This window comes from Oncorhynchus tshawytscha, linkage group LG24, assembly GCF_018296145.1.
Source record: "Oncorhynchus tshawytscha isolate Ot180627B linkage group LG24, Otsh_v2.0, whole genome shotgun sequence".
Classification (NCBI taxonomy): Eukaryota; Metazoa; Chordata; class Actinopteri; order Salmoniformes; family Salmonidae; genus Oncorhynchus; species Oncorhynchus tshawytscha.
In genome coordinates, this window is record NC_056452.1 from 4,902,008 (window position 1) to 4,929,992 (window position 27,985).

The 27,985-nt window shown below is 41.4% G+C and overlaps 1 protein-coding gene across 1 annotated transcript in view; it reads left to right on the plus strand.

Annotated features, from left to right (window-relative positions):
- The window catches only part of nrg3b (neuregulin 3b), a 414,103-nt gene that overhangs the window by 177,632 nt on the left and 208,486 nt on the right, over positions 1–27,985 (plus strand). The window contains exon 2 of the mRNA XM_024386324.2: positions 25,258–25,390. Coding sequence (XP_024242092.2) covers positions 25,258–25,390 — 133 coding nt within the window. The remainder of the gene's footprint in view (positions 1–25,257; positions 25,391–27,985) is intronic.

Genomic DNA, 27,985 nt, shown 5'->3' on the forward strand with positions numbered 1-27,985 from the left:
AGCAGCCAGTATGGCAGTAGCCACCTTCAATGAGGGAGCCACTGCTATATCAAATGTGATGGACAAATTGTGGCTTGACAGCACTTTGGTGACACTGGAAGCAATCAGAGAGGAGGATGTGAGGAGTGTTGTGAAAGCTGATGCTGCTTCAACCGAGTGTGCCAAGCGTAGGTCCCATGACAAAGTCAAGAAAGTAAAGCGGCACCAGCAACAACTCAAAGAGTGCCTTTCATATGAGGCAGGCATAGCTGATTAATGTTCTGCACAGTTCAACAGCCATACAACATCCTTGAATGTGACAAATTGAGCAAAAGTGATATAAGAATTTGCCCAAAATGCATATTTTTGTAACAGATCAGTATTCAAAGCATATGCTCTATCGCTTGAAACAGATGTATTAAACGTACTAATGTATTTGTAAAGGGTATATTTGATATGTATTTGTCAGTTTAGAAGTGATATATGAATAAGAGTTTAATTAATGTGACATAAATTGTCATATTTATGGAAAATACATTTGAATTGCATTAGCCTATCTTTATCTGCCATTTTCTCAAAATGACACGTTCCTCGTGCGCCAATTCATTTTTCTCAGTCTTCCAAGGACGTACATTCACATTATTCCACACACAGGTTCTTAGGCCTTACAGTCAGACTTTAACTGAGGCCTTTTTTTATATACTGTGACGTTTTGATTTTAAGTGTCATTTTATCTGTAAATATATGCAAATAATGCATACACGTGAATAGTGTTTTTTAAATAATTCCATGAAAATATAATATTTTGAAAGACTAATCTGTAAAAGTCTGACCAGTTGAGTGTCTTATCACTATAAAACCCACCCCCAAAATCTTCCTTGAAGCAATGTGTTGAAAAACGGATAATCGTAATATTCAAATTAGCATATTAGGAGGATTTGTCTCATTTGCTTATTTTAATATTAAAATATATAAAACTTGTAATACAATAATATGTTGTATTTATGTATCATTTCAACTGGTAAAGTTGAGACTAAAGAAAAAAAATCACTCTTAGCCTGTGGTGCCTGGCCTTAATTGACCCTCTGATAGGGTGTTTCTAAAATAAAATTAACATTTTAGTTTGTAACAGAGGAGGCAGTCGGCATGTCTATTTGTTCAATCCGCACAAGCCCTTCAAATCACTACTCAGCCATCTCGAAAATAACATATTTTCACACAGTACTGTGTATTTTTAACCATAAAGCATTTGGTCACCCTTATGCTGACAAGGTCCCACCGCTATCAGAATAACAATGTTGTGAATATGACAAACACAATGCACTCATGTTGTGACAGACACATTTTCATCATAACACAAGTGACACGTAGCATGTCCTCACTATGTTTACCATTTCATAACACAATCGACATCATGTCAAATCAAGACAGGCTGTATCAACCATTAGCAACAATCAATGTCAATTCTGACAATGAATTCTGTAAATGAAAAATAAATAAAAACACACTATCCACCTATCCAAACGTTGTTTTTATCTTTGTCTATCCCTAAAGAGCACCTTCACAGAAAACTAGAGACAGACACACATTCATTTATGCATATTTGCCTGTGACATTCATTCGGTAAGAAGCCTTGAGCAGCTCAGCGAACACTTGGATGAAATGGGAGCTTGTATTGTGCATCGTAATTACACCTCTGAGCAGGATTTCTTTGATTGATATGTCAGGTAGGATTGCTACACACCAGAAGGAAAGCATATTTTAAAAACACGACCAATTAGTCTTCCACAACGCTTTTGTCTGTCAGACATAAGGCTAGCAAATGAAGCAAGATTAACCTGATTAATCTCAGAAGGCCAGATTTATTTAACGAAATATGAAATACCATGGAATAACCATGTCACGGAAACTGAACGTTTACCAAAAAATACATCCTGTGCACTCACCTTGATTTGTAGGACATTTCTAGGAAAGGAGACAAACTTACGTCAACACAGCTCATTTCAAAAGAGCCCATAGGAAGAAAAATAATACATTTCAAAGCAATTTTTTATATGCTTTTTTTAGGATACATGTGAAATATTTGAAATTGTCCAAATAATGTATTTGTTTAAAAAAAATACATTTTAAATACACTCCCACATATATTATGTGTGTATCTGAAATGTACACTGGTCTTTCCATGACAGACTGACCAGGTGAGTCCAAGTGAAAGCTATGATCCCTTATTAATGTCACTTGTTAAATCCGCTTCAATCAGTGTAGATGAAGGGGAGGAGACAGGTTAAATAAGGATTTTTAAGCCTTGAGACAATTGGGATTGTATTGTGAATGTGTGCTATACAGAGTGTGAATGGGCAAGACAAATTATTTAACGCTTTTGCTTTGCTGAAAAAAAATGACATCCATTGTGGGATGGGTCAGATTGACCCGCACAGTTTAACCACACTCAAGACAGTCAAAGAATCAAGTAAAAATAGCCAAAACTTAATTCTGTCGTCAGACCTTTCAGATAGAAGAAATACAAGAACATTTGATTTAAAAAACGTGATTTTTAAGAACTATTTATTAAACATGTTTCCTTCTCACGAACAAGCATTTTCTGTTTCCCCAAGTAGGCATTTTTCTTGTATTTCCCAGTAACAGTAACACTTAGGTGTGATATGACCATATTGGTCAAAATTATCCCTTCAAGTCTTTCTCTCCACATGTTGAACACAATGTATGTGTGTGCTTTCTGCAGATGTATTTATTGCATTCTACACAAGTGGTGCTGGTTTACCTATCTTGTCGAGGGGGGCAGAGCAAATCGTGTAGGCCCTGGAACAATTTTGATTATATTGGAAGCTGACAGTCCTCCTTGACTTTGTTGTGGTAATGGTGACCATTCTATATTACCATCTTTAGGCTTTCATATCCTCTCTTCTCTGGATGATGGTTGTTGCATGCTCTCTCCATCTGATGGAGGGGATAGTATGGCAGACTCCTCTGACTCTTCTTCACCAAAGAAAAATTCACAATCGTGATCTTCAACAGCATTGTCCTTTATCTCTGAAATGTGCTCTGTCACTGTCATAGTCCAGCATTTGTGATAAGGCTTCATTGATTGAACATCTTTTGGAGCTCATTTTTGAATGTCTGTGTCAGAGATCTGCTGCTCTTGAGCTTGGGAAAGCTCCTTTTCACCCAAACATAATTATAAAAATGCAACCAGAACCAGTCAAAACAATACACATCAAATACGCTTGTTTAATTTGGAACTGTGCAAATATCTATACACATGAAAGCCTCTGGGTCAAAATGACCCACAACATCATGTTAGTGTACAAAATCTACTCATACATTCCACAACACATCAATGCGTCCACATTTTAAAATTAGGTTCATGACCCTAAAGGAGGAAAAGTAATTTAATATAATGGAGAAAAAGTGAGATTAACTAGAATATTAGACAACTCAAAAGTGGAAATGGGTCAAATTGACCCACAACATAATAGGAGTGTTAAGTGCCTTTGAATGGGGTATGGTATTAGATGCCAGGCGCACCAGTTTGTGTCAAGAACTGCAATGCTTCTGGGTTTTTCATTCTCAACAGTTTGCCGTGTGTATCAAGAATGGTTCACCACCCAAAGAGCATCCAGTCAACTTGACACAACTGTGGGAAGCATTGGAGTCAAAATGGGGGGGAGGCACAAACTCAGTATTCGGCAAGGTGTTCCTAATGTTTTGGTATACTAAATATATATCATGTATGTTAAATGCATCGGGGAATGTATTTCAAAAAATATATTCTGAAACACATGGAACAATGTATTTTGGAATATATTTTCACATGTGTTTGTCAATATATTTGATAAATGTATTTTAAAGTTTCTTGTGATGTACTTATTTTAGATCCAGCAAAGGCTTCATAAAATCCATTAAAAAAAATCAAAAATAAAATAATTACTTTTTGAAAATCTTCCTCTGATTTGCAATCCAAAGGGTCCCAGCGACAACATGCATGGTCATTTTGTTAGATAAAATCCTTCTTTATATCCCAAAAAGTCAGTTTAGTTGGCGCCATCGATTTCAGTAATCCACTCGTTCAACATGCAGACAAAAGAATCCAAAAAGCTACTGCTAAACTTTGTTAAAACAAGCAAAACTACATTTCTAAACAGTCCTCAGGTACCCTAAAATGTAATTCAACTATAATATTCCATACGGAAAGAAGTATGTTAAATAGAAAAGTAAAATTAGCAAGTGCGCATCCTCTTCATCGTGCGCCCACAGACTGATTTCCAAGCCTGAAACCTTGAACAAAGACTGTTGATATCTAGTGGAAGCCATAGGAATTGCAATCTGGGAGCTGGAATTGCAAAGGACCCATAGCGTTCCATTGAAAGAGAATAGGATCTCAAAAAAAATTATTCTGGTTGTTTTTTCTTGGATTTTTGGCTACCATATCAATTGTGTTATTGTCTCATACAATATTTTAACATTTCTTCAAACTTCAAAGTGTTTCTATCCAATGGTACCAATTATATGGGCCTCAGAAACAGGCAGTTTACTTTGGGCACGTCAGTCAGGCAGAAATTCTGAAAAAAGGACCCTAGCCCTAAGAAGTGTTAAAGGACTAATTGGATCATGACAATTCATGTAAGTGTTATTGTTATACTGAAGAGGTAATTAGTATGTACGTCTTAGGACATAATCATGCACTGGTGTATGGATTTGTATGTATATTCACATGCAAGTATATAAAGCATGTGAAAGAATGTGTGATTGTGCATGTAAATCTATGTACGTGTGTACAGTAAGTATATTATTTGTGCATTGGTGTCAGTGTGTGTGTGTGCACACGTGTCTGCGTATGTGTGTGTGTGTGTGTGTGTGTGTGTGTGTGTGTGTGTGTGTGTGTGTGTGTGTGTGTGTGTGTGTGTGTGTGTGTGTGTGTGTGTGTGTGTGAAACCTGCTGAGTCATACCTATAAATCACCCTGCTGCACTATTTAATGAGACCTGCCTCCATGTGGCTATAGCAGCACCCAGCCTACTCACTTCTCCCATCTCTACTCAGATGTCTATCTCCCTGCGCCCTGTCGGCAGACACAGCACACACATGGCAGGCTAAGGCGGAAATGCTAAACAGGCCCAGCACAGCACTGACTTACTGGTTGGCAGGCACACACGCACACCCTGCAGGGTGTCAGGGTTAAGTGGGATCACACTGATGCCAGTCCCAGCAGCCACCTCTGCGGGGCCAGTGACGGCCCCCGCCAGGGGAGGCCCCGGCCGTGACCTTTCTGTTGTTTTCTGAGTGTGTCACCGTGATTGGATCAGAGTTGTCTCGCCGGGCGAGAGAAGTTGGAGGTCAGAGCTTGTATTCCTTTTTCCACATTGTGCCCCAATATTTGTCGAGGCAAATTCACTGTGACTGTTTGAGATGTAGTGGCATGGTAAAGCACAGCCCCCAGGGAGGGAGGGATGTTGGATGGTGGCGGCTAGGGATATTTTTCCTGAAAGTACAAGCAGGCTCTATTTGCCTGTAACATTGGGATTGGGAATCGATCTAGCCCCAACTTTCTGGTTTGTTTGTAGGGGCACTGTAGTGTATTAAAAAAGCATAGCACAGGAAAATGTGTATTGCACCATTTGTTTTCACATAAAAGCACATATCTAGTAGAGATTAGAATAGATCACAATATTGCACAAATGTTGTTATTTCTGCTGTAACTGTACCCAACCTGACACATCGAACACAACATGAAAGGCTGGGTGACACTCAACTGGCAATGTTGAATAGGGCACAACAGAGCAACAACTCCTACATTTGTTTTCTTCCATTTTGTACATAGTTCCCTTGTTTATCACAAAAAAACATCCACTGACCCATACACAACCTGAGAATCTGTTTATCACAACAAAAACCCATCCACTGATTCTCACACGACCTGGCAACCCGTTTGCTCCAGCCAGAGGAGATAATAGGAAGGCACTGCCTGGCCACATTGATCTCCCTGTTCACACTGGAGTAAACTGTGTCAGTGGGTCCTAATACCCAACACCCGAGCCATGCCCATGCCCTCAGCGTCATATGCTGGGAGCAATGCCAAGGGGGAGGCAAGCACGCCGAGCGCCGTCAACTGCGAAACTGCAGATGCAGAGCTTTTCTCCCCATCCTCTCATGCATATTAAACTCCCCCCAGCCACCTGCTCGCCATACATCACACCCTACTTTCTTGTGCCCTGGAATTTTAATCAAGCCACAGACAGGAAGCACTGCCTAGCCTTGCGCTCTATGGTGTGCGCATGTGAATCATTTGCCAGCCTCTCGCTCTCAGGCTCAGGGCCGGAGTAAAAATGACTTCATTTCTCCAACTATCCGCTTGGAACAAATGGGAACAGTCACACCGAAATTAGAGGAAAAGAAGAAATGAAGAGAGAGAAAAATTGTCTTATCTCCCCTTCCTGGGGTAACACCCTGGCTTGTTATCTTTTCACTTGAGTTGCCGCAGCATGGCTCTTTCGCTCCCATCCTCTGAGGTCCCTAGTATCTTGCCCCAGTGAAAGTGATTTAGAGTAAGCCAAACAGAGAGCGAGAATAGAGAGAGAGAAAGAGAGAGAACAATAAGTGGGCGATCCAAATGACGGTTTGACTCAAATCTAATTTTATTTGTCACATGCCGAATACAACAGGTGTAGATGTACTGTGAAATTATTACTTACCAATAAGCCAATAACCAACAATGCAGTTCAAGAAATAGAGTTACGAAAATATTTACTAAATAAATTAAAGTAAAAAATAAAATAAAAAGTAACAATAAAATAACAATAACGAGACTATTAACAGGGGGTACCGCTACCAGGTCGATGTGCGGGGGTACAGGTTAGTCAAGGTACAAGTAGGTAGGGGTAAAGTGACTAGGCATAGATAATAACAGGCGGTGATGCAATTGGTCAGGATGCTCTCGATGATGCAACTATAGAACTTTTTGAGGATCTGGGGACCCATGCCAAATCTTTTCAGTCTCCTGAGGGTGAAAAGGTGTTGTTGTGCCCTCTTCACAACTGCCTTGGTGTGTTTGGACCATGATAGTTTGTTGGTGATATGGACTCTCGACCCGCTCCACTACAGGCCCGTTTATGTTAATAGGGGCCTGTTCGGCCCTCTTTTTCCTGTAGTCCACGATCAGTTATTTGTCTTTCTCACATTGAGGGAGAGATCTGCCTGTCGCACCATTGTCGATGATCAGGCCTACTACTGTTGTGTCGTCAGCAAACTTAATGATTGGCCATGCAGACGTGGATTATAGGAGGGGAATGAGCATGCACCCCTGAGGGGCCCCAGTGTTGAGGATCAGGGTGGCAGATGTGTTGTTGCCTACCCTTACAACTTGGGGGCGGCCCGTCAGGAAGTCCAGAATACAGTTGCAAAGGGAGGTGTTTAGTCCCAAGGTCCTTAGCTTAGTGATGAGCTTTGTGGGCACTATGGTGTTGAACGCTGAGCTGTAGTCAATGAACAGCATTCTCACATGGGTGTTCCTTTTGTCCAGGTGGGAAAGGGCAGTGTGGAGTGCAATAGAGATTGCATCATCTGTGGATCTGTTGGGGCGGTATGCGAATTGCAGTGGGTCTAGGGTTTCAGGGATGATGGTGTTAATGTGAGCCATGACCAGCCTTTCAAAGAACTTCATGGCTACCGACGTGAGTGCTACGGAGGTAGTCATTTAGGCAGGTTGCCTTCCCTTTCTTGGGCATAGGGACTGTGGTGGTCTGCTTGAAACATGTAGGTATTACAGACCCGGTCAGGGAGAGGTTGAAAATGTCAGTGAAGACACTTGCCAGTTCTTTCGCACATGCTCTGAGTACACGTCCTGGTAATCCCTCTGGCCCCGGGACCTTGTGAATGTTGACCTGTTTGAAAGTTTTGCTCACATCGGCTACGGAGAGCGTGATCACACAGTCATCCGGAACAGCTGGCCATCTCATGCATGCTTCAGTGTTGCTTGCATCGAAGCGAGCATGAAAGGCATTTAGCTCGTCTGGTAGTCTCACGTCACTGGGCAGCTTGTGGCTGGGTTTTGCCTTTCCGTAATGTTTTGTAAGCCCTGCCAGAGCCGGTTTAGTAGGATTCAATCTTAGTCCTGTATTGACGCTTTGTCTGTTTGATGGTTCGTCTGAGGGCATAACGTGATTTCTTCTAAGCATCCAGATTAGTGTCCTGCTCCTTGAAAGTGGCAGCTCTAGCCTTTAGCTCGATGCGGATGTTGCCTGTAATCCACGGCTTCTGTTTGGCATATGTACATATGGTCACTGTGGGGAGGACAACGTTGATGAAGCCGGTGAGTGAGTTGGTGCACCCATCCATGCTATTGGATGAATCCCAGAACATATTCCAATTCTGTATTGAGCGAGTCACTGGTACTTTAGTTTTTGCTTGTAAGCAGGAATCAGGAGGATAGAATTATGGTCAGATTTGCCAAATAGAGGGCGAGGGAGTTCTTTGTATGCATATCTGTGTGTGGAGTAAAGGTGGTCTAGAGCTTTTTTCCCTCTGATTGCACATGTGACATGCTGGTAGAAATTAGGTTAAACTCGACGATACCCATGGACAGGGCCGACCAGGCAGGATATAACTCCACCCAGTTTGCCAAAGCACAGCCCCCAAACCACTAGAGTGATATCTTCAAACCACCAACTTACTACCCTGAGACAAGGCCGAGTATAGCCGACGAAGATCTCCCCCACGGCACGAACACGAGGTGGGTCGCCAACCCGAACACTCAAGTGGGTTGATGGATTCTGTACGCGTACCATTCAGAAGGTGAATTAGCAGGACAACATTTTTAAGTGACTTTGAACGGGGTATGGTAGCAGGTGCTAAGCGTATCGGTTTGCATCAAGAACTGCAACGCTGCATTTTTTTTCACGATCAACAGTTTCCCGTGTGTATCAATAATTGTCCACCAACCAAAGGACATCCAGCCAACATGACACAACTGTGGGAAGCATTGGAGTCAACATGGGACAGCATCCCTGTGGAACACTTTTGACACTTTGTAGAGTCCATGCCCAGACAAATTGAGGCTGTTCTGAGGGCAAAAGGGGGGGCAGAAACTAGGGTTGTGGCGGTCACAAAATTTTGTCAGCCGGTGATTGTCAAGCAAATAACTTTCAGTCTCACAGTAATTGTCCGTTAATTAACATAAACACTTTTTGTATCTCCTGGCTTCCACACTGATGCAGACCTTTGGAACATCTACGTTTTAAAATGTCTAATGAATCTATTTAATATAGCCTACACCTTCTCAATGCATCCATTATTTATTTTAGACAGGTCCAAAGAAGCATGATATGAAGAAAATGTAGTCTATTTCAGAAGAACAGAATAGCATACTCTGAGTTGTCCTTATGTTAGGTCATGTTGTGGCTATGTCAAATGGATGTGGGCAACACTAGTTCATTTAACAGACAAGATTTGCTTAGAATTCCGTGGCGTTATTCCGTGGCGTTACTATATATGAAGTATATAGTATATTTTCTCCAAACGTTTTAATGGAGTGCGCACATGTGGCTATTCTGTGTTGAGCGGTTAACAAAGAAATATGTACTCCTATATGCTTAATTTAGAGTTACATTAATAACTTTAGTTGTTCTACAAACATTTAGCTATACAGTACCAGTCAAACGTTTGGACACACCTACTCATTCAAATGTTTTTCTTTATTTTTAACATTTTCTACATTGTAGACATCAAAACTATGAAATAACACATGGAATCATGTAGTAACCAAAAAAGTGTTAACAAATAAAAATATAAGTTATATTTTAGATTATTAGATTCTTTAAAGTAGCCACCCTGGCCACCAGCTTTGCATACTCTTGGCATTCTCTCAACCAGCTTCATGAGGTAGTCACCTGGAATGCATTTCAATTAACAGGTGTGCCTTGTTAAAAGTTCATTTGTGGAATTTCTTTCCTTCTGAATGCATTTGAGCTAATCAGTTGTGTTGTGACATGGTAGGGGTGGTATTCAGAAGATAGCCCTATTTGGTAAAAGACCAAGTCCATATTATGGCAAGAACAGCTCAAATAAGCAAAGAGAAATAACAGTCCATCATTACTTTAAGACAGTCAATTTGGAACATTTCAAGAACTTTGAAAGTTTCTTCAAGTGCAGTCGCAAAAACCATCAAGCGCTATGATGAAACTGGCTCTCATGAGGACTGCCACAGGAAAGGAAGAACCAGAGTTACATCTGCTGCAGAGGATAAGTTCATTAGAGTTACCAGCCTCAGAAATTGTAGCCCAAATAAATACTTCACAGAGTTCAAATAACAGACATATCTCAACATCGACTGTCCAGAGGAGACTGCGTGAGTCAGGCCTTCATGTTGCTATGTGCATAATAGCAAAATTAACCAGCATATTGGGATTGAGAACAAAACGGCGGAGGCAGCAGCAGCAGAGACGAGGAAACAGCCCTTGCCTTAAACCCTATTCGGGCAGGATTCGTTTTACTGGTGGTGGTCAGGTAATGTAATGCACAAAACACCACATCTGTGGTGAATAACCTACTTGTTATAATACAATCCAAGCTGTTTATAATACAGCTTGGATTCAAACCAGGGACTATAGTGACGCCTCTTACACTGAGATGCAGTGCCTTAGACCGCTGTGCCACTCTGGAGACCAATTTCCTGATGATGGCTCACTGCTCTTCGTACTTGGCGGCTTCAGCCTTCCAACATCTGCTTCCGATTAATTTACTGTCTAAACTCTCCTGATCAACACCATTGCATTATGCCTCTCTCTAATGTCAATATGCCTTGTCTACTGCTGTCTTGGCTAGTTTTTACTGTTTTATTTCACTATAGAGCCTTCAGTTATTCTCAAAATGCCTTAGATAGCTCTTTAGTCCCACCCCACACACATGCGGAGACCTCACCTGGCTTAACTTGTCCCTCCAGAGACGAAACCTCTCTCATCGTCACTCAATGCCTAGGTTTACCTCCACTGTACTCACAACCTACCATACCCTTGTCTGTACATTATGCCTTGAATCTATTCTACCAAGCCCAGAAACCTGCTCCTTTTATTCTCTGTCCCCAACATAGTAGACGACCAGTTCTTATAGCCTTTAGCCGTACCCTTATCCTACTCCTCCTCTGTTCCTATTCCCCAGGCGCTATTATCCTACTCCTCCTCTGTTCCTATCCTATTCCCCAGGCGCTATCATTTGTTGACTTCTGTAATCGCAAAAGCCTTGGTTTCATGCATGTTAACATCAGAAGCCTCCTCCCTAAGTTTGTGTTATTCACTGCTTTAGCACACTCTGCCAACCCTGATGTCTTAGCCGTGTCTGAATCCTGGCTTAGGAAGACCACCAAAAATTCTGAAATCCCCAACTACAACATTTTCTGTCAAGATAAATAAAAAGTTCTATTTATTTTACCAGGCAAGTCAGTTAAGAACAAATTCTTATTTTCACTGACGGCCTAGGAACAGTGGGTTAACTGCCTGTTCAGGGGCAGAACGACAGATTTGTACCTTGTCAGCTCGGGGATTTGAACTTGCAACCTTCCGGTTACTAGTCCACTAACCATTAGGCTACCCTGCCAAGGAGGGTGGAGTTGCAATCTACTGCAGAGTTCTGTCATGCTATACAGGTCTGTGCCCAAACAGTTCGAGCAGTTCTACTTATAAAAATCCACCTTTCCAGAAATAAGTCTCTCACTGTTGCCGCTAGTAAAAGACCCCCCCAATCTAAGCTCGATGCCCGCAATCTCACACAAATTATCATGGAAACCACCAGGTACAACCCTAAATCCGTAAACACGGCACCCATTGATATCATCCTGAATAACCTGCCCTCTAAATACACCTCTACTGCCTTCAACCAGGATCTCAGCAATCATTGCCTCATTGCCTGCATCCGTAATGGATCATCGGTCAAACGACCACCACTCATCACTGTCAAACGTTCCCTAAAACACTTCAGTGAGCAGGCCTTTCTAATCAACCTGGCCCGTGTATACTGGAAGGATATTGATCTCATTCCGTCAGTAAAGGATGCCTGGTTATTCTTTAAAAATGCTTTCCTCACCATCTTAAATAAGCATGCCCCATTAAAAAAGAAATACAACTAAGATCAGATATAGTCCTTGGTTCAGTCCAGTCCTGACTGCCCTTGACCAGCACAAAAACATCCTGTGGCATACTGCATTAGCATCGAATAGCCCCCGCGATATGACATTTTTCAGGGAAGTTAGGAACAAATATACACAGGCAGTTAGGAAAGCAAAGGCTAGCTTTTTCAAACACAAATTTGCATCCTGTAGCACAAACTCCAAACAGTTCTGTGACACTAAAGTCCATGGAGAATAAGAACACCTTCTACCAGCTGCCTACTGCACTGAGGCTAGGAAACACTGTTACCACCGATAAATCCACGATAATCAAGAATTTCAAAAAGCATTTTTGGCCATGCTTTCCACCTGGCTACCCCACCTGGCTACCCCTAGCCCGGTCAACAGCCCTGCACCCCCCACAGCAACTTGCTCAAGCCTCCTGCATTTCTCCTTCAACTAAATCCAGATAGCTGATGTCCTGAAAGAGCTGCAAAATCTGGACCCCTACAAATCAGCTGGGCTAGACAATCTAGACCCTCTCATTTTAGAAAGATCCTCCTCAATTGTTGCAACACCTTTTCCTAGCCTTTTCAACCTCTCTTTCGTATCGTCTGAGATCCCTAAAGATTGGAAAGATGCCGCGGTCATCCCCCTCTTCAAAAGGGGTGACACTCTAGACCCAAACTGTCACAGACCTATATCTATCCTACCCTGCCTTTCTAAAGTCTTCGAAAGCCAAGTTAACAAACAGATCACCGACCATTTTGAATCCCAACATACCTTCTCCGCTATGCAATCTGGTTTCTGAGCTGGTCACTGGTGCACCTCAGCCACGCTCAAGATCTTAAACAATATCATAACCGCCATGGATAAAAGACAATACTATGCAGCCATATTTATTGACCTGGCCAAGGCTTTCGACTCTGTCAATCACGTCATTCTTATTGGCAGACTTGACAGGCTTGGTTTCTCAAATGACTGCTTCGCCTGGTTCACCAACTAATTCTCAGATAAAGTTCAGTGTGTCAAATCGGAGGGCCTGTTGTCCAGACCTCTGGCAGTCTCTATGGGGGTGCCACAGGGTTCAATTCTCGGGCTGACTCTTTTCTTTGTGTACATCAATGATGTTGCTCTTTCTGCTGGTGATTCTCTGATGCACCTCTACGCAGATGACAACATTCTGTATACTTCTGGCCCATCTTTGTACACTGTGCTAACGAACCTCCATACAGCTTCAATGCTATACAACACTCCTTCCGTAGCCTCCAACTGCTCTTAAATGCAAGCAAAGCTAAATGCATGCTCTTCAACCGATCACTGCCTGCACCCGCCTGCCAGTGTAGCATCACAACTCTGGACGGTTCTGACTTAGAATATGTGGACAACTACAAATACCTAGGTGTCTGGTTAGACTGTAAACTCTCCTTCCAGACTCACATTTAAGCATCTCCAATCCAAAATTATATCTAGAATCAGCTTCCTATTTTGCAACAAATCATCCTTCACTCATACTGCCAAACATACCCTCGCAAAACTGACTTTCCTACCGATCCTTGACTTCAAAAATAGCCTCCAACACTCTACTCAGCTAATTGTATGGAGTCTATCACAGTGCCATCTGTTTTGTCACCAAAGCCCCATATCCTACCCACCACTGCGACCTGTATGCTCTCGTTGGCTGGCCCTCGCTTCATATTCATCGCCAAACCCACTGGCTCCAGGTCATCTATAAGTCTCTGCTAAGTAAATCCCCGCCTTATCTCAGCTCACTGGTCACCATAGCAGCACCCACCTGAAGCATGCGCTCCAACAGATATATTTCACTGGTCATCCTCAAAGACAACTCCTCTTTTGGCTGCCTTTCCTTCCAGTTCTCTGCTGCCAATGACTGGAACGAATTGCAAAAATCGCTGAAGCTGGAGACATATCTCCCTCACTAACTTTAAGCATCAGCTGTCAGAGGAGCTTACTGTACATTGCTCATCTGTAAGTAGCCCACCCAACTACCTTAATCCCATGTTGTTGTTGTTTTTTTTGCTCCTTTGCACCCCAGTATCTCTACTTGCACATTTATCTTCTGCACATCTATCACTCCAGTGTTTAATTACTCAATTTTAATTATTTCGCCACTATGGCCTATTTATTGCCTTACCTCCCTAATCTTACTACATTTGCACACACTATATATAGACTTCTCTATTGTGTTATTGACTGTATGTTTTTTTATCCCATGTGTAACTCTGTGTTGTATGTGTCGCACTGCTTTGCTCTATCTTGGCCAGGTCACAGTTGTAAATGAGAACTTGTTCTCAACTGGCCTACCTCGTTAAATAAAGTTGAAATAAAAAAATAAAATAAAAAATCTTTCCAACTCTCTCTTTCCCCTCCTTGCCTGTTTTCACAACACCCTTTCCCAGTCCCCTCCCACTCACAAGGCAGGCAATACGCTTGACCTAATTTTTTACTAGAGGCTGTTCGCCAACTAAACTCACTGCAACCCCCCTCTAGGTCTCTGATCACGACTTTCTTTTCTGTCTCCCTTTCCTCCAACCCTAGCCACTCATCCCTACCCAGATGGTCATGTGCCATCTCAATCTTCAATCTCTCTCTCTCACACTGCTCTCTCCTCTTCTCTCTTATCATCTCTCCCTTTGCTAAATCCTGTCTCCTGATTCTGCCTCTTCGACCATACTATCCTCCCTTTCCACATCCTGTGACACTGGTCTCTTTCCTCCCAGCCAGCTCAGCCTTCCCCTCTTGCTCCGTGGCTGAGTGACTCATTGCGAGCTTATAGAACAGGGCTGCGGTCAGCTGTGGACCTATCATCCTTTCACTCCCTCCTCTCTACCTTCTCTTCCTCTTCCTGTATCTACTGCTAAAGCCACTTTCTAGCACTCTGGCTTCTGTCTCTAACAAGCTTCTTCCTCTAACTCTAGGAAACTATTTTCCACTTTTTCCTCCCTCCTTTTAATGCCCCTCCCTCCTCCCTCTCTTTGGACGACTTTGTCAACCACTTTGAAAAGAAGGTTGATGACATCCAATCCTCATTCAGTCTTTTGAATCCACTGGTCCCACTCACACAGAACTACCCTACGCCTTGACCTCTTTTTATCCTCTCGCTCCAGATGAAATCCTGCAACTAATGAGGTTCGGCCCCCAAAAACCTTTCCGCCTGATCCCAACCCCCTCCTCCCTTCTCCAGACCATCTCTGGAGTCCTTTTTTACATTCCTCACTTCCCTCATCAACTCATCCCTGACCACTGGCTTCATCTCCTCTGACTTCAATCAACAATCGACGACTCTGACGTCAAAAACTACAGACCGGTATCCCTTCTAGTTTTTTTCATTCCAAAACACTTCAGCATGCTGTCTCTGACCAACCCTCTCTCTATCTCTCTCAGAACACTCTTCTTGACGCTAACCAGTCAGGTTTCAAGACGGGTCACTCAACCGAGACTGCTCTTCTCTGTGTTACGGAGGCTCTCCACACTGCCACAACTGACTCTCTTAGATCCATCTGCTGCCTTCGACACCATGAACCATCAGATCCTTCTCACCACCGTCTCGGGGCTGGGTGTCTCAGGCTGCACACTCTTGAATTGCATCCTACCTGGCAGGGGATATGAAGAGGGTATTTTTCTGCACCACATACTCTCCCTACTGTTATCTCCTAGGGCTCGGTTCTAGGCCCTCTCCTCTTCTCTCTATGCACCAAGTCATTCTGCTCCGTCATATCCTTACATGGTCTCTCCTATCATTGTTCTACAGATGACACCCAACTACTTTTCTCCTTCCCCTGTCTGACACCCAGGTGGCAACATGCATCTCTGCATGCCTGACAGATATCTCAGCTTAAATGTTGGCCCACCACCTCAAGCTCAACCTCGATAAGACGCAGCTGCTCTACCACCCGTGGAAGGCCTACCCACTCAAAGACCCACTCATCATGGTTGACAACTCCATGGTGCCCCTGCCCAGAGTGCAAAAATCCTTTGCATGACACTGGACAACACCTGCTGTTCTCTGCTAAAATTAAAGCAGTGACTTTGCTCCTGCAGGTTCATGCTCTTCAACATCCGTAGGGTAGGACCCTACCTCACACAGGAAGCAGTGCAGGTCCTAATCCAGTCACATGTCATTTTCCGTCTGGCGTACTACAACTCGCTGTTGGCTGAACTCCCCGCTTGTTCCATCACCCTGCAACTTATCCAGAAAGCTACAGTCCGCCTGGTGTTCAAACTTCCCAAGTTCTCCCATGTCACCCGTTTCTCTGCACACTCCACTGGATTCCAGTTAAAGCTAGAACTGCCCTATGAGTGTTAGGCAAGTACCGTGGGCCAGTGCCATGGTCTTATTGTGGAAGTAAAGTCTTGAAATAGATCACTTTTGAACACCATGCCTTGGGAGGTTATTGAATTGATAATACAGAGTGTGTAGTCCATTGTCTTTTTAAACTCCTAAGAATGATGTTTTGGATGTCGAGGCTTAATTAGATATGCAAGCAGGACAGACACCTGGGTCCACTGAATATGAAACACATCCATATTGGCGTAGGGCATTGCAAATGTGTAAAGAGGCAAAAAAGTTGCACAGTAAGACTTCCTTTGAACCACTGGCCCAATGCCCAGTGACAGGCATTCACCATGCTTGTATTGGTTGTTATAAGGATAGCACATCTTCTAATGTATTATCAATGCATACTCGAAGGCACTGTAAATGGAGTGATAAGTATAATTGGTAACTTCCTCCATGTATTATTTTTTTAATAATAAAGTTAGGTAACACTAAGATGCTCTCATACATGTATTTTTAAACTGTGATTACTTTAGTAGTAACAGTATACTTACATAGTAATTGGTACAAAATACCATACAAGGTTTATGAAAAATCATAAAAATAGTTATAGGTTCGCCAATATCTTCGTGTCTATCTGATCTGTCATCATCTTTCAAGGCCTCACAAAAGGCGTGAGATTTATCAGTCAATACCCTGGAGCAACAGATTTATTTTGATGTTGTGGCACAACTAAGGGATTATTTTTCTCTAATTTAGAAATGCATCTCTTTCTCACATGGGATTGGTCAACCGAAGCATGAGGTGCTGAAAAAGTGATGATGCACATATGCCAGGTTTAATGCTATGATGGGGGTTGTGACAGAACAGAAAAGGCCCATAACAACAACAACAACAAAATTATCAAAGATGTATTCCAATTGCACTGCTAAATCTAAAGTAGGGGGGCAATATACCAGGCTTGTAATCATATTATGGCATGATGATATGACCAGGCACGTAAATATTAGAAACAGATCAATTTGACCCCTCTAATAATATACTATGAGGAATTTGATGGATTGAAAATGATATTCCCACAGTAGCTACTGGCTTTCTGTGGCTTTACACTACACAGTACTAGGCTACTCAATTCCTCATTTCATTATTGGATCCCCCCACCGCCAATTATCCTTGGTTTGGTAATTGTGGTTTGTAAAGGAGGCTTGTAAGGAGAATGGAGACAAAACAAAACCCTTAATTCTGTGGGCTAACTTGTAACAAATAAAGAATTAAAGTCAATTCATAAGAATGATATAGAAAATGATATTTTTCTAATTGAGAAGGATTCTATTGAAATGTGGCGAGCGAGAAACAAGTGATAATTGGTACTGGCTATATTGGGCTCAATTTTGTGAGTTCAAAGACCACTTTGGTAGTAATATGAACTTTGAAACAAGTGGTGTCTAGTAGGCTGCATAATTAGAGAAGGGTTGATTCTCTGAACCCCAAGCAATAGGCTCAAGCAAACCTGTTTCTCTCCTCAGTCAGAGGCAGCCTGGCTGTCACATACTCTGACCAGGAGCAGCAACCTATCCTCCTTATTTGTTTTGAAAAAAAATGTGTATGCCAAAAATTGTGGGGGAAAGCAATCATCATATTTATACAACCTAATAATAAACCTAAGAAGAACCACCTTTATATTTTATTTCAACTGAGAAAATCTGCAAATGTAATCTCTTTATTGATCGACATGCGTGTGACGTTGCAAAGCAGTAAGCTGGTTTATTTATCCTTCATTAATTACTTCTTCTTGATTTCAATATGGAAGGGAAACCAGGGTAAAAGGTAATCTTATACCATATTTTAGTGTAACATTGTAGCAGTTCATTCAATTGGGAGTGGTAAGGGTGGAGTGGTAGGATGTTCCCCCATGATGAAAGAGGGTCATGACTGAAAAGGTTTGGGAAGCACTGATCTAGCTAATGATTAGTACAAATACAGATGGTCATGTTTCACCATATTTATTTGTATCCACTATGCTGCATCAGTTGGGCTACAGGTAATAATAATTATTGCTAAATAAAACACCAGCATGATAATGTTGTTAGGCTCATTTTTGGAGAGGTAGATTATATTGTATTGGTGTTCCCATCATTTTATTGTCACTAATTGTGGAGTAGAAAAGTCACCAGGTCTGCATTCAGTACAAAATAAATGTAATGCAACGTAAAGATTAAGTGGAAACTGTGCTGTTCTGAATAACCACTTGAAAATCGGAAAGAGGTTGGGTTGTGGGTTCAACATGCACCAATACCTTTCAAATACATCACTCATTGCTTTAAGCAATACCCTGCCACACGAACAAAACAGAGCAAATGTAAAGTCTGTTGAAAAATGTTGAAGAATGTGTTAGAGGTAATTTGTGGTTTAGTATGGTACCCTGCATCACCACTTCATTGCTTCAGACCAGCGCACACGGGAGTTAGTGCACTGATTATGCTTTTGGGTACAACTGTGTCTCCTACTGACAATGAATGGGTGACATAAACCTAAATAGAAATGGATAATTGTGCATGATTTCAGTATTACTTACTAAAACTGTATTTTGTTCGGATTATTTGGCTCTAACTGTACTACTGTAGGCTACTCCCAAGGCACTGCATAGCAGTGCAAGCTGCGTTGCTACAGATGCTGGTTCAATACCTGTGCTGTCCTTGACTGGGAGACCCATGAGATATTTGTTGGTGTTTGATTTTTCTCCCTCAAAAAACAAAAAATAATAATTCTAAATGACAAACTGGCTTTATTTACAAATTAGTATCAATTTCTCACCCCATGTTTAAAAATTGCCTTTTTCTCGCTCATTTTATGTTGTTTGAATACGAAATCATCTCCAAAATATTTAAGGGGCATTGCACTAATAATGGAGCTGAGTAGGGAAACGTTCCCACTGTTCTGTTCTTAGTGCCAGTCTGCACGTTCAAACTAAAACAGTGTAACTAATAATTGCATCCTTATGCTTTCATTAATAAAATAATTATATTTAGTTATGGATCTATAACGAATTACTATGGGAATAAATATCACTGAATTACAGAAATATCCTCTGTATGTAATTATTGGCGGAGAGTCACATCATATTTTCCGATATACTGTAGGCCTACCGTAGACGACATGAGTCTCACTAGTGTTGAGTAATGAGCTGTTAAAAGTGGTCTAGGTCTTATTTATTTAAAGAGCATATTTATTTAAAGAACTATTTCAGCACCATTTCACGCTGCTCTGAGACAAGCATGGGGACTGGTCTTGATAAATCAATGAGATTTTTATTTTCACTGAATCTCCGTTTGGGTATTGGTTAGACTAGAATTAGAAAATTAGGGTGTAGGAATGTTATGCTCTTAGTGTGAGCTTTATTTAACTAGGCAAGTCAGTTAAGAACACATTCTTATTTACAAGGACAGCCTTCTCCTTCCTTCCTTCCTGTCGGGGAATTGAATCCCAGTCTCCCACAGAACACTGGATTCTTTAGCTAAATAGCCCAGTACTGTACTCCCAACCGTCACCATATATTCCGTTCCATCCTACCAGGAACCTAGAGGAGAGGGTTTTTCATTTTCCTCGGAATAGAAACACAATAATATTAATCAAATGAATCCCAAACTCTAAAAGTTATTGGAAAAGTAGACATTGTGATTACAATAAAGCATGTAAACAAGATGCTGTGTTTTTATTTACAGGTTTTCAAACACTTGTAGCCTGATTAGCAGGACAATAGACTCTTTATAGCCCGGCTACTGTAGGTGTCAACATCCCCCTACCTGCAATGTATTCGATGCTTAAGTACTCTGAAGTGTTACATTTCTAACTCAAAATAGCAGTACAGTATTTCTTCATCAACATCTTTATGCTTTCGTTAATAAAATAATGATGAAAATACTCTATCAAAATGCTGATGTTTATTTAGTTATGGATCCATAATGAATTATTATGATAAAAAATATCAGTGAATTACAGAAATAATGGAACAAAGTTTTCTCATGAAGGTTAACAAATTGTTGCTTAGTGGAAAATACTCTTTCAAACACACAGTCATGTTGTACAGCGCCCTTATGGCTATTAAGCAAGGATATATTTTGGCATTTATGGGCGGCACACAATTGGCACAGCATTTCTCTCCCTCTAAAAATAGAAATAAATGTTTTGCCCTTTACAAATATTATTTTGACCTTTTATTCAGATTACCATCACTCTCCTTTGTTTGTTTTTTGAAAATGAAATAACCTCCAAAATATTTTTATTTATCATCAAGTTGATGACACAGTCATATAGCCGGCACCTACATAAAGCTGAGTGACTCACTCATTCATTGTTTTGGATCAAAATAAATAAGTACCAACATTCTTTCTGATAGTCTTTAAAAAATAAATGTTTTGGTTATCCTGACCTGGACACCATGTACAGTATTATAATGGCCCATAGGCAGGACAATATACCTTTACCAACACCTTTCTGTATTTTGATACTTTGTTCCGGAGTGGATGGGGGCTCCCGCAGTGCAAAATGCTTTGCTATAGATGCAGGTACGATACCCGTGCCGGCCGCCACCGGGAGACCAATGAGGATGCTTTTGGTTTTAATTTAGAATCCTCCAATCCTCTATATGTAATTATTGGTGGAGAGTCACGTAATAATTTTCGATATACTGTTGGCCTACCTTAGGGGACATGAGTCTCACTAGTGTTGAGTAATGTGCTGTTAAAAGTGGTGTAGGTCTTATTTATTTAAAGAGCATATTGAAGTTAGAAGCAATGGCCTAGAACTATTTTAGCACTGTTTCATGCTGCTCTGAGACAAGCATGGGGACTGGTCTTGATAAATCACTTAGATTTGTATTTTCACTTAAACTCCGTTTGGTTATTGGTCAGACTAGAATTCAAAAATTAGTGTACAGAAATGTTACGCTCTTTGTGTAACCTTTTTTAAAAATTAGGCAAGGCAGTTAAGAACAAATTATTATTCACAAGGACAGCCTATTCCTTCCTCCCCATCGGGGAATTGAACCCTGATCTGCCATGTGCCCGGCCTGCACGACATGGGGATTCTTTAGCTAAATAGCCCAGTACTGTACTTCAGACCATCACGTTGTACAATGCCATATTTTCTGTTCCATCCTAATTGAAACCCAGAGAGTTTTTAATTTTTCTTGGAATAGAAACACCACAATATTAATCAAATTAATTAAGCAAGTACCAATCAAAAGTTACCCGACTCACCTACTCATTCCAGAATTTTTCTTTATTTTTAATATTTTCTACATTGTAGAATAATAGTGAAGACATCACAACTACAAAATCAGTTTAAAACAAATTCTTATTTACAAGGACAGCCTACTCCTTCCTCCCCATCAGGGAATTGAATCCCAGTCTCCCGCGTGCCCCCCAGTCTCCCGCGTGCTCAGTCCAGAGGCGCCAGAGCCCCTCAGTCCAGAGGCGCCAGAGCTCCTCTGTCCAGCGCTGCCAGCGCCTTCCTCCCCAGCGTTGCCGGAGCTACCCGTCTGCCCAGCGCTGCCTGATTTGCCCATCTTTGCAGAGCTGCTAGTCTCCCGTCTGTCCAGAGCTGCTAGAATCTCCCGTCTGTCCAGAGCCGCTAGAGTCTCCCGTCTGTCCAGAGCCGCTAGAGTCTCCCGTCTGTCCAGAGCCGCTAGAGTCTCCTGTCTGTCCATAGCCGCTAGAGTCTCCCGTCTGTCCAGAGCCGCTAGAGTCTTCCGTCTGTCCAGAGCCGCTAGAGTCTCCCGTCTGTCCAGAGCCGCTAGAGTCTCCCGTCTGTCATGAGCCGCCAGAGCCGCCAGTCAGCATGGAGCCGCCAGAGCCGCCAGTCAGCCAGGATCTGCCAGAGCCGCCAGTCAGCCAGGATCTGCCAGAGCCGCCAGTCAGCCAGGATTTGTCAGAGCCGTCAACCAGCCTGAGCTATCTCTCAGTCCTGAGCTACCTCTCAGTCCTGAGCTACCCCTCAGGCCTGAGCTACCCCTCAGGCCTGAGCTACCCCTCGGTCCTGATCTACCCCTCGGTCCTGAGCTACCCCTCGGTCCTGAGCTACCCCTTGGTCATGAGCTACCCCTCAGTCCTGAGCTACCTCAGTCCCGAGCTGCCCCTCAGTCCAGTGGGGCCCGTTGTTAGGGTTCCTAGGCCAAGGTCGGCGGCGAGGGTCGCCTCTCAAAGGACGCTAAGGAGGTGGACTAAGACAATTATGGAGTGGGGTCCACGTCCAGCGCCAGAGCCGCCACCGCAGACAGATGCCCACCCAGACCCTCCCCTATAGGTTTATAGGGGGTACTGTCACGTTCTGACCATAGTTCTTGTGTGTTTTCCTTCTTTTAGTGTTGGTCAGGACGTGAGCTGGTTGGGCATTCTATGTTGTATGTCTAGTTTGTCTATTTCTATGTTTGGCCTGATATGGTTCTCAATCAGAGGCAGGTGTTAGTCATTGTCTCTGATTGGGAACCATATTTAGGTATCCTGTTTTGTGTTGGGTTTTGTGGGTGGTTGTTTCCTGTCTTTGTGTTTGTTGCACCAGATAGGGCTGTTCCGGTTTTTCACGTTTCTTGTTTTGTATATTGTTCTATTTTCATCTTTCATTAAAGATGTATAAAGATAACCACGCTGCATTTTGGTCCGCCTCTCTTTCACCAGAAGAAAACCGTTACTATAATATTTTCCATTCCCCGAGGGTTTCCTTTTTCACTTTTCTCAGAAGAGAAACACCATAATATTAATCAAATTAATTAAGCCAAATTTCTTAAAATCAATCCCATGTACTATGTTATTACAAAAAAGGTTTAAATTTCTCTAGTAATGCCAATATGGGAGACTATCAAATGCTTCTCAAAGTTGCCCTCGAGTGGTCGAACCAGCAGTAACTTGCATTAACATAAAAAATGGCTGAAAATGAAGTAACGTGCCATAGAATGCTGCAGCAGCCCGCAAGGTGTGCTGCAGTATGACGCAACTTTTAAAGGAGGAACACTGTAGCAAATGTTAAATCAAACTGAATGCACCCCAGAACTAACTTTCTCACAGTCGTTCTATAAACAAATTGTCAAGCGTGATTACTTTCTGAACTGTTAGAGCTAGACCAACTGTTGAAAATAATTAAGAAATGATTGGGATATCATTTGTGGTTGGGATATATTAACCCAATTAAGAGGAAAGTATTGGATGTGTTTTCCCTTCAAAATTCACCAGAAACAAGACGTGTGTGTGTGTGTGTGCATGTGTGTGTCATGGTTGGGGTCAATCCAACAATGAATTTGAATTTAATTTGAATTGTCCACACCCCACAGGAAGAAGATCTTTAATTGAATTTGAATTGAAGGAATTGAAGAAAGTATAATTTAATTTAATGCAATTCAAACCAATTAAACTGAGACGTGAAATATCAGTCTAATTCATTTGACAAATATTTTATCAAAAGGATATGCCACTCACTTATTAATGCAAATAATTACATATACCATTTCAAAGATGTCAAACAGTATTTAGTTTTGTCATGAGATGTTAGATTGTTCCCTTCCATACTGCAGTGTTTGATCTAATACATTTTGGGAAATGTATTTTTTCTGATATTTAAAAACATTAAGGAATTATTAATTATTATAGACAACCCACAACATGATCTTATAATATTTCCAGACCACTACAAAAATACTTGATTGTTGTAGGAAAATATGTTTTACAAATGAAATGTTTGAACGTTCTGCTACATGTTATTGGTAACCATACGTGATGTCAAAATAAACATTTCTATGGTGTGTAGAATAAATAAGCAATTTGAATTTCATTGAATTAAATTCTACATTAATTCAAGAGCAATTCACAACTCAATTCAGAATTGATCCCAACCTTGGTGTGTGTGTGTGTGTGTGTGCAAACATGGCTAACTGTCTTTTTTGCGGGGGAATACCTGCATTGCAGTGGCTGTGCATAGCGGCCATGGCTCAGTCAACAGACAGAGCAGTGTGTGTGCAAAGCAGAGCAGGGCTTGTGCAGGGTCAGAATGAAAGAGCAGCACATGGAGGTGAAAAATGTCATGCCACAGCCATTTATTCTTACCCAATTACAAATCAAAGCAGGTGCTTTCAATACTATCTAAAATATAAGAGAACCTGCAACAAATAACATGTTAAAATAACATGGATGAATGATGTCGATAGGTAATGTGTGATTTGTTCAATTTGTAGGCCTATATTTATCTATCAACCTCCTTCACCCTTTTGTCAATTGTAACCAAAACACCTTTTTTCCACACTATCCATATTTGTTATGTACTATACATCAAACTTTTGAATTATTCTGATAATCTTTATAACAAAGCCTCATCAGAGTACAAATAATTAATTCCCATTCAACAAATGTGTAACGTGGTGTATCTGTACCTCACCTTACTGTAGATGATGTCATCACTGTTGATGATTAACAGGAAGGAGCGGAGAGACAGCAGTGTTTACTTAGCTCCGCTCTGGTAGCCTATTGAACCTGAACCCCCGTGTCATGACACCTGCTCCTGAATATTATTTATATCAAGTTAGCACCGCAAGCTCCTGAGTAGCCTTGTCAGTGTGAATGGAAGCTGTATGTATGATGATATAGGCCACGATCATAGAGCCAAGATATTTGGCAAAAGCATCAAAAATCCTTACTGTTTATACAATAAGCCAAATCAAGTAGTAATCCAGGTCATTTTGACACATCTCTATCCCTCTGTCATCTTTCTTTCTTGGTAAACAAATGTTTTTTTTGCCGTGATTCTGAAGTTTATATGTTTATATGTTACCCAAAGAAAATGGTTCTTCAATAATGGTGTCTCTGTGACATCTCTCTTTCTAACAGTGGCCCCCACATCCCCTAGTCTGCGTTCAGAGGTCTTCAAGCCTTGCATCGATGACAAGGACCTGGCCTTCTGCCTCAACGAGGGCGAGTGCTCCATCATTGAGACAGTAGCAGGAGTGCACAGACACTGCAGGTGAGTCTCTCAGTGTGTCTGTGTCTGTATTAGTTCATTGTGTCTAACTTGTCCTAGCCTGAAGATTCAGACCTTACGGTTGCAATAATTACATATTACCTGTAAGGTTTGAATGGCAGGCTGCAGTGATCAGGACACCGCGGAGCAGGCGCAAGAGATTGTGAGGAAAACATACCTCAATCCAGGGACGGGAGATGGCGCTGTACTCATAATTATCCCATTATCCAAATTGATACTGCTAGTTTTTACTTAACCGGGTACTGCACACATACTTTTTTTCATAACAAATGTTTTGAAGATTTAAGCTTTCTGATAATGTAGTAATAATTAAAAAAAATATTTTCTACCCCACAAATACGTTGTTTTTTTTGCCTCATGGAAATGCTGTACCATACGGGTACTAAAACACCAAGGAAAATCAGATATTTTCAGAACATTTATTAAGTCAAATATAGCAGAAACAAGCACTCTTTTCATAAAAGGAAATGATTCTGGCGTCCATTCTTCCTCGCTGTCACTGTCCTCAAGCTCACTGTCCTCACTGCTCAATTAGGCTCCTTTAGCCCTGTCCATTGCCTGTGAATGTCAGTGGATATGTTGGCAAAAACATTGACCAATGCATGAAATTGCCCTGACAAGTAGCCTAACTGCACAACGCTGCCCTGAGGCAACAAAAATAAAACTACATTTTTTTAATATACACTAAATATCTTCAAAACCTATCAAATATGCTTCATTAGAGATTCCTACAAAAGTACATACGTTTTATTGTCAAGTTATCTCTATATAAACATGCTAAATAATTAAATGTATCTTACCTTTCACTCACACCATGTGCTCACGTTGCTCTGCTTCCTGGAAGAAGGTTCCTACCCCAACTCATACATCATACCAACTTCTGTACCTCATTTGATTGTTTACAGGATTGTTACATGTCGTTGCATATTGTCATTTATAGGATAAATATATATATATATAATTATATAGTGGCCAAAAGGTTTTCTGTTGCACGAGTGCAACGATGTGCAGTAGAGGGTTAAACTGCCATTTTCGTCAGCATACTAGGCTAGCTAATTCTAAAGTATCCCATTGGATTCGACAACACTTCCGGTGGCTACTCACCCCAATGCTACCTGTCACATTTTCATGGTATCCAATGGGCTGCTATAGTATTAGCTAGCATAGCATGCTGGGGAAAACAGCAATTTAAATAAAAAGTAGCAGAATTCCAATCATCTTGATTCACCATTCAACATTTCGGGATAATTAGGAGTACAGCAAACATATTCCATCCCTGGATTGATGTACGTTTTTCCAGCCATATACCACGCCGGGCTCTGGCAGTTTACATTCTGGCATAGCACCGCTAAACTTGTCATTGCTTATTTCAGAAGATGTTTCGGTCGACTTCTTTATGTATTAAAGAAGGATATTAAAGAAGGATATGGATATTGGGTGACCTGGTGGCACGACAAATGCACAACTATATAGTTAAATTATACCTAACTTCAATGTTGTGTTAGGAACATAAAAGCACATTTAAAACACACATAGCAGTGCAATACATTGACATAATTAAAAAGGAAACATGTATACTGTCACCCAATACAATTGCATTATATTCTATGCATCAGACACATCTTCCTTGTTGTGGCAAAGTGGAGCCTATTCTCTTCTCTCCTCTTCGCTTCTCTTCCCCAATAAGCACGGACCCGTCTTTTGGACATCTTTTTTTGGTACTGGTCGTCTTCTTTTTTTGGTGTGGTCTGGTCCACAGATGTATAATTTTAGTCCGGTCCAGACCAAATCTGAAACAATCATAGACGTCTATAATTGGTTCAGATTTTGTCCGGTCCGGCCTTGATTTGGCCCAAACTTAGACGTCGATGATTCACAAGTTTGGACAGCACAATACAGTACAGTAGAACAGAGTACATTACCGTACAATAAAGTATAGATTAGTACAGTAGAGTATGGTTTACTCGAATGTACTCTATTCTACTGAACTAAACTGTACTGTACTCTAATGTACTGGACTGTGCCGTACTGTACTATGCTGTTCAAACTCATGAACCAGCCTAGAAGTCTATGATTGGTTCAGATTTGCTCTGTTCTGGACCATACTTGTTTGGGGGCAAAACGAATTCAAATAATACCCAGCATGCTTTGCAAGTGTTCGTTTTTACATTTTGACCATTCAGCAGATGCTCTTATTCTTTTGCATTCAACTAGGTACAGTGCCTTGCGAAAGAATTCGGCCCCCTTGAACTTTGCGACCTTTTGCCACATTTCAGGCTTCAAACAAAGATATAAAACTGTATTTTTTTGTGAGGAATCAACAACAAGTGGGACACAATCATGAAGTGGAACAACATTTATTGGATATTTCAAACTTTTTTAACAAATCAAAACTGAAAAGTTGGGCGTGCAAAATTATTCAGCCCCTTTACTTTCAGTGCAGCAAACTCTCCATAAGTTCAGTGAGGATCTCTGAATGATCCAATGTTGACCTAAATGACTAATGATGATAAACCTGTGTGTAATCAAGTCTCCGTATAAATGCACCTGCACTGTGATAGTCTCAGAGGTCCGTTA